The sequence below is a fragment of the Benincasa hispida genome, chromosome 3 (genome assembly GCF_009727055.1).
Source record: "Benincasa hispida cultivar B227 chromosome 3, ASM972705v1, whole genome shotgun sequence".
In the NCBI taxonomy this organism is placed as follows: Eukaryota; Viridiplantae; Streptophyta; class Magnoliopsida; order Cucurbitales; family Cucurbitaceae; genus Benincasa; species Benincasa hispida.
This window is the reverse complement of record NC_052351.1, coordinates 70,228,986-70,237,332: the sequence shown is the minus strand read 5'-3', so window position 1 is coordinate 70,237,332 and position 8,347 is coordinate 70,228,986. Positions and strand designations below refer to the sequence as shown.

Below are 8,347 nucleotides of genomic sequence, written 5' to 3'. Positions count from 1 at the left end.
AGGTGGATTGTTAGCCTCATTCTAGGTATGACCCACCCTAGTGAATGAAATTGTATATGGACAGTTGAAGGATCTTAACCTCCAGAAGATGGCAGAGGAGGCAAGTAAAGGATTGAGAACTGATTTTCGAGTAAAGGCAGATGGTGTTTTACCAAAGAAAGGTAGTTTGTGCGTGCCAAATGTATTGTAGCTTAAGTAGGCCATACTAGAGGAAGCACAAAGTCCGGCTTATGCCATGCATCCAGGAAGCACTAAAATATACAGGACCTTGAGGAGATCGTATTAGTGGCCTAGAATGAAGAAAGAAATAGCCGAGTATGTTGATCGATGTCTAATTTGTCAAAAGGTTAATCCCAAAAGATAGAGACCCGCAGGATTACTCAACCTGTTGCTAGTACCAGAGTGGAAGTGGGATCATGTAACAATGGATTTCTTGTTTGGATGCCTAGTACGCCCTCGGGGTATGATGGAATTTGGGTAATAGTTGACAGGCTAACCAAGACGACCAAGTTTTTACCGATAAAAGTTACCTTTACCTTAGACCGGTTGGCTAAGATGTATGTGGACAAGATAGTTAGCCAATTCGAAGCTCCAGTATCGATAGTATCAGAGTGGGATCCCAAGGTTTTACTCGAAAGTTTTAGGCCTAGTTGCAGAAGGCCTGTGTACAAGCTTACACTTTGTAGTACGACTTCATCACAGACGGATGGTCAGTCAGAAACGGAATAATACAGGACACTTGGAAAGACATATGTAGAACAATTGATGGCACATGCGATAATCAACAAGAGCTAAGCAATCAACGCAATCTCAATCGCATTGCTGTAATAAAAATACAATACGAATGCAGGCAAAACAATCGAAGATGTAAAGAGCAACGCAATTCGGTGAAGATTCTGACGTAATGAGTGTACAGCTGGACCGTTGTGCATTTTAGTGGAATTGATTGCGTAATAGAGGGAAACATTCACTCCACCATTTCAAGAACGCCTTAACAAATTAATAGTGGGGACCACCAATGCAAAGAGCAAAGCTTAGCTATAATAGCTCCGGCCATTTCAACTGAAAAAGGATGCTTGAATTACAAGAAAAGTGTATATTACTGATCTGAGAGAGAGACTGGTTGAGCGACTAATTAGAGTAGATTCGGGAAAGAATTAAAGAGACATAGGCCGAGAGGTGGTCTCTGGAAAAGAATTCCTTCGATCCCACCTGTTGAAGCTCTGTACGAAGGTCACCTCTACCAGATGAGCAAGCCTGAGAGGAAGCTCTTCTGTTCATTCCATTCCCACACGCCGGCAACAAAAACCACCATCCAGATCTGTGTCAAGGGACATGACACTTCTATTTGTAATTTGTTTCTTATCTTTTCGATTCATCACTTTTATTTATCTTCTTAGTCTATCATCACACCATGTAATCAGACGCTTGAATCTTAGTAATTGAATGTATGATCATATTCCATTATCATTTCTCTGTTTATTTTTTCTGTTCACCATAATTCATTTCTCTATGAAGCTTTCTTAATCTCTATGTGGGTAATTAGCAAAAGTTAAACAAGTTAAAATTAATTGGTGTTAAGGAAATAATTAAGTTTAGTCAAGGCATGCTAACGACCATCTTCACCTGTGAGAGCAGAGAGTGAAGATGCCATTCTCGCCTATCGAGAAGAGGTTGGAAGAGAATACTGTTAACTCAAAGCAAGAAGTTACTTCTAGAGATGGAGCAAACCTTGTGTTCACACGTTTCATTCCCGTTTCACCATAGAGATATGGGAATGTGGCCAAATCACCAAGAGCGGTATTGCCCAAGGAAAGGGGTGGACAACCTTAGTCATCTTTAGGCAATTAACAAAACTTGCGACGTGTAATTACTAATTATTCTTTCCCCCTTCTGATTCATCATTAAAGACTTGCCATCGCATACCACGTCCTTGTATAAACTCACAGTCAGTCTCGAAACTCAGTATCATGTAATCATGTATCTAGTATCTTGCGCATCACATCGTGAGCATTAAGGTTTATATTCATCACAATTACTTTATTAAATGCAATTTAGTTTTATCTGCACAAATTTAGCCGCTATTGTTAACTCTCTGATAAAACCATAACTCCTTCTGGGCATGTGTGTAGAAAGAACAACAACCTTAGTTTAGTGTTAAGAACTGGTCGCATATATCACAAATGTAAACGGAATTAACGACAACAATCCCTATGTTTGACCTCGGATTACTATAGAAACTTGCGTTGAACAAGGAAACTTCTCGACAGCACGATAACATACTACTAGCATTTCATTAAGTAATACATAACTAGAAGTAGTATCACCATAAAGTGGTAAATAAGCATAAACACAAGCATTCCACACTCCATCTCCATCTTTCCAAGTTATCAAGTTTATGACAACATGAGCTTGTATGGATTTCACATTATCACTATTGTCCATAATCCATTTATTGCGCTTAGAGATAGTCAATTTACGAGGTCTACAAAGGCTCTCCAGGTTGACACGCTTGGTTCTAGCATAACGACTTATCAACTAATTCTTGTAACTTCACCTTCAGTCCTCAATTCAGCATGCTCGATTTTATATTGGAGCTTGTGATATAAGATTCATGCCTGGAATTAGGTCAATGGTGATTTTTACTATCCCTATCGGGCAAGCTTGACAACTATTCTAGGGAATACATCTAGAAACTCCTGAACTACTGTATGTCTTCAAGGTTTCGAATTTTTCATCCTGGGAGAACCTTACATGAGCTAGATAGCGCCTCACATTCCTTTTTTTCCCATCATCTTTCTGGCTTTATACTGAGAATAAGGCTACCTTGAAGTTAACCCCTAATCCCACAAGAACTACTTCTTGTCTTCCCTAGTCTTCTGGAAGAGTCACCTCCCTTTATAGCAATCAACAAATAGATGTTACTTACCCAAAAGTCCATTTCCCATAAATTGCGAGTTCAAACTTTAGCAAGGTCTATTGGGAATATAGGTCCGACATAAAAATCTTGGCCTTCAATAAACACTATTCACAACTCCTAATACCAATCACTTTACTACTATTACATCTCTCATAGAGTAGAGATAAACAAATTCATTTGAACCATTGCCCTCAGGTAACCTATCTAATGTGATGCAAACATGCTAGATACAAAGGAAGTATGCCACCAGGATCAATTTAAAACATAAGCAATACTGATTACAAAAATATATTGACCCGTCACCACATCTGGAGCTTTCTGCCGGTCTACCTGGTGCGTAAACTTGCATTACGCACGCCCTTTGCTAACTGCGTCATTCTACTCACATCAGCTTTGCATTCACTTGTCCCTCTTCTTTCTATTCCCCAAACCCCTTCTCGACTGTGTTAACAGTCTGAGAGGTCACTTATTGCACTGCCTGGACCCTCGGTTAACTACTGGGGCATTCCTCTCTTGAATTATGACCTGTTTCCACCCACACTGGAAGCAAAACACCACTCTCGCTTTGGTAGCAATAACCCAAAGTGTTTCTTACCTAACAGTTCTGACACAAGGGCTTCCAGGTCATATACTGGCGACTTGGCTCGCTTAAATGTGCTACCCCTGGTCGTGACTAGGCTTACGCAGCCGAGGTTGAGGCCTCCTCCTCTTTCTTGTCTGCTAATCCACACTTCTAGACCTATGCCCATACTTGAGCTTGGGCCTGACACACTGGGGATTGAAATCCCTATCCTCGACCCCAAAGACATTGACTTGTCCTTTTGCACTTGCTTCATCATCCGCAAAACTCCAGCCAACTCGAATAGCAAGTTTCCACCAGTTGGTGTAAAATCCAACAGTTAGTTTAGAATTACTTAGGACGTTCGTAATCTCCTTCTCAAACCATTTCTCGAACCTTCTACATCCGGTCTTTTTCATTTCTCTGCTATAATGTAGAAAAAGCATTACCTGGAGTCAGTTTTAGTACACTCCTTTTTTGGACTGTATATACTCTGCCAACTGTCAATGTTTCCTTGCACCAAACCTAAGGCAACTCATCTCTTTCACTCTCGAAAAGAGTTAGCGGTAATATTGTCCTCGAAATGCCTTTCCTAAATCTCAGGCGCACAACAAAGCACTTGGAGCTTGTTCACCTAGGATACAACTTTTCCACATTTGTCTTGCTCTTTTTGCAACAGGAAACACAGGCAAACCCGACCCTTACGGTCTTCGAAGGACCCGAACAGTTTCAATCATGTTTGGGAACATTTCTCTATTGGGTCCAACCATACCTCCGCTTCTATGGGGTTCAGCAAGTTCTCAAAGGCACACAACACCAAGTGGCTCGAAGGCTCTCTCGGAATGTGCGTGACTATGTTTTCCAGGTCAGCTTGTGGTACGCACTTACCTGGCCGCCAACTTTGGTTAATTTTTGTCTAAACCAGCACGTGAGTCGCGTCTAGCTGAGGACTACTCTGGGCCGGGTGAGGACAGTACTCGACTCTCTCCTCTCAAACATTGCCTTCTAATTTAGGTTCTCGGGTCTCGTTTGTCTCTTACTACACTCTGATTCCTCTCGACTCAGGTTTCACGGTCGGCGTAGGTCATGTTTCCCACTCCACCGTCTGACTTGCTTCGCATGCCACCTCCTTTCAGCCATCTTTACCTAATCTGAATAACATAGTGTCCTATATTGAGGGAAACTTCATACCACTGGACGCTAAACATATTACAGTGAACTCTCTCTCATTTCCCAAAACTTATGCTCTGATACAGACATGTTCATTACCCTTCTGGAATTACCCTCTAAAACCGAAAGAAGATATGACCTGGCAGCATGTTACCGACCTACTTGCCAGGAGCACTTCTGTACCAACTTAATGATAACACTACTTATTAAACCTCAATATGAAAAAAGTGACTGGGCAGTAAAATCAAACTATGACATTAACCAGCATTAAAGACTTAATTACAGTTCCAAATGGCCAAAACATGTATCAACGAAATCTATAAAGAATAGAGACATGCGGTCCAAAAGAAAATTAAGTTTCACATAGTCCCAGGATCTTCTCCCATATATGTGTTACAGTCGAAAACAAGCTGTAACCTAAGCATTTTTCTCATCACATATCCGAAACTTTGAGTGGCAACCCATGAGTGACACCATAGAAAACATATTCTTCTCAAAAGCCTTGCATATTAGCATTAATGTAAATAAAATAAACATGTTGAAATAAAATCTTAAAGCAACTTAATAGGTATCATACATTAATCATTGGCATTATAATCAATTATACGGTTAAAACCTTAGTTGAGAACGAGCCACTCATAGCGCAAGCTCCCAACCATCCATTCATGGCAAGATGAGATCGCATACTTCGGTCCCGTACGAAGGACCGTAGCTAGGAGACCCATACTTTGTCCTCTCATAAAGAACTAACCTACGTGTCATTGGAGTATACTAGAGTACCCTCAACCACCTTCGGTACTTCCTTGGATACCTTCTATATGTTCGATTACTCCGGAATTTATTAGAAACGTAACATTGCATAGGAAATTCGAAGCATCATAAACTTTAGGCCATAAGGCACCTTACTAGCTTTTCGCACATAAGGAGCGATTTATTACCATTCAATCATGCATGCGTCACAATTTATAAACACTGTAATTGCCAATACACTTTCATTCAATCTTTACATACAGCTAGGATATAGTAAAAACTCATTTAATAACTTAAAACATCCTATGCTTTAAGAACTGCCGATGAATTCCCATAAACATTTAAGTATAAACTTTAGTTGCTTGAAAAACCCATGAACGTTAGCAGTGAAATCATTTTGAACGTATGTTCCCTTTTTGATGCTTACATAGGTTGAAAACATTTACACGTCATAGATCTGGTTTAGGCCTGGTCTTCCTAAGCTTTTGTAGGTCTCCCCCCAATGATGTACTTCCTATCACATAAAACGAATAAAGAGTTTATGTGCCACTTTGGCCTCCCTTTTAAGGCTATCTTTTAACCAAGCTCATAACTTTAGCTTCAAGGTGCCTTTCTCCAACGATTTCCAGATTCAACTTGATAGCTGGTAAAATTGTAAGCATATTGTTAGCCCTTTTACTTAAGAATTATGGAGGCTAACAAGAAGAATATGCATTGATAAACTATACTATTATGTGAAAATATGAGCTTGCGAACGTATCAGAGCACTAAATATCCTTGCTACCTAGATCATGCACTGATACGTGTCAAAATGTCTATTTTTGTAGTTATCGTAGGAACGATCGCATGCGCTTAAACCAGGACCATCGTAAGTTCAGATCGCATTTGCTTGAAATGCCAGGACCATCGCAAGGTGGGATCGCCATACGTCATGTGAGGCGTCCCCGCAGAAGAGGATATTTAGGAATGGGTGAAGGTCTGTATGGCTGGTTAGACGTGTCTGATTCCACCGGGTAAATTGTGGCTAAGTTCAATGGATAGATGGGGGAGTGGACGCACCGCTGGAGATGGTGCGATGTGGGTATAAGGTAGGAAGGGTTCATGCGTTGCACCCACAAGATTATGTTCAGGATAAAATGGTAGTGGGCAGGCTTGGTATAAAGGTTTGACGCGACCAATAGATGACGGAACGCATCCTGGTCTTAGCTAGGTGCTTTACCCCTTGGTTGAGGGGCGACTTGGGGTTTTTGTCGGGTTTTAGCCCTAGGCAAAGACTAGTTTTTGCTGGAGGTTTACAGTTTCTTGGAGCTCTGGCCAAAGCTTTCATGGAGTGGCAAGGAGGTGTAGGAGCGGCCAGACGCTAGCAGAGTAGCGCCGTCGTAAGAGGCTTTCAATTGGGCAGGGACGAGGTGATTTCCTCAGGGCTAGGTGGATTGGTGAATAGAAAATGGAAGAGGAAAGGAAGTGAAAACTTACCAGCGAATCGTTGCCTAGGCTGTAGCTTTGGTTCTGAGAATCTGAGCCGGACGACATTGTTCACCGGAGATGCTGAGCGAGAGAGGAAATTGGAGGTTTGATGGATCTGAGGTTCTAGGGTTTCTGAAGAAATGGAGGTTCGTAGGTGCAGTGAAAGAGAAGAAGAAATGGTTTGGTTCAAGTGAGGTTTTTGTAAGGGGAGAGGATGATCGTGGCTGATGTCAGGTGGCGCCTGACGTCTGCAATTAATGCAAAGTGGAAGGGTCGCCTCGTTTAGCCAAAACACTCAAGTGTTTTGTGTTTTCGAGACGCGTCCCTTCAACTGCCCCCTGCGTTAGACTTGTGTCTAACGCATCCAATGTTTCAGTTTTAATTATACATAACTTTTCTAAAAGAAAAACAATCAAATTTCCATTGTAAAGGCAAAACAATAAACTTAAAACCTTCAAATAACTAAACTAACAAATTCAAACATAACTTAAAATACAGAATGCAAAAGAATAAGGTTGAGAGAGGCGTCCCTGGAAGATGTGGTGTTACAACCGCAAAGATGCCTCGACGCGAGCTTCAACTTGTCTCGCATAGCGCAAGAGTTGACTTTTGGCATTCCACTTCGTTTTCAAGGTACGGCTTAACCCTTTGGTCGTTTACTTTGAATGCATCAGTGCCATCTTCTTGCATTAATTCCACAGTACCGTAGGGAAAGATCATTTTAATTATGAAGGGCCCGCACCATCTAGATTTCAATCCCTGGAAACAAACGCAAGCATGAGTTGAACAATCAAACTTTCTAACCAACAACAAGTACCTTCTTGCTGATGCGTTGGTCGTGCCAACGCTTTGTCTTTTCCTTGTAGATCTTGTTGTTTTCATATGCATTCATTCGCCATTCTTTGAGCTCGTTGAGCTGAAGCTTGCGTTGAACGCCCGTCGCATCTGGATTCATATTCAACTTCTTTACTGCGCAAAATTCCTTATGCTTCAACTTTATAAGAAGATGACATGCTTTACCAACTACAAGTGAGTAAGGAGACATACCTATAGGCATTTTGTATGCAGTCCTGTAGGCCCAGAGTGCTTCATCCAGCCTCTGCGCCCAATCTTTCCACATTGTGCTGACGACGTTTTCCAAAATTGATTTGATTTCTCGATTTGAAATTTCTGCCTGACCATTTGTCTAAAGGTGGTAGGCGGTAGCAATCTTGTGCCTGACACTATATTTTGCAAATAATATTGAAATGATGCGATTGATAAAATGCGTACCTTCATCACTTATCAGAGCTCTCGGCATTCCATAGTGTGTGAAAATATTCCTCATAAGAAATTTAGATACAGTAGATGCATTGTTTCTGGCACAGGCTACTGCCTCTACCCACTTAGATACATAGTCTACAGCCAACAAGATATATTGCTAACCACAAGACAGAGGGAACGGGCCCATAAAATCTATTCCCCAGACATCAAACAACTCC

At 41.3% G+C, this 8,347-nt stretch overlaps 1 protein-coding gene across 1 annotated transcript; it reads right to left on the bottom strand.

The window, feature by feature from the left end:
- Positions 1-7,442: 7,442 nt before the first annotated feature.
- LOC120073693 lies at positions 7,443-7,986 on the bottom strand. Its single transcript, XM_039026494.1, has 2 exons — positions 7,684-7,986; positions 7,443-7,625 (listed from the first exon to the last, which is right to left on the bottom strand). The coding sequence occupies exons 1-2, from the start codon at positions 7,984-7,986 to the stop codon at positions 7,443-7,445; spliced, it is 486 nt and encodes a 161-aa protein (XP_038882422.1).
- Between the last annotated feature and the right edge of the window lie 361 nt (positions 7,987-8,347).

What these genes read in the sequence shown, in the direction of transcription:
- LOC120073693 (XM_039026494.1), bottom strand. Translation starts at nt 7,986, where the DNA reads ATGTGGAAAGATTGGGCGCAGAGGCTGGATGAAGCACTCTGGGCCTAC. An exon ending in ACCAACGCATCAGCAAGAAG is followed by an intron (nt 7,626 to 7,683) that starts GTACTTGTTGTT and finishes GTTTGTTTCCAG; the next exon opens with GGATTGAAATCTAGATGGTG.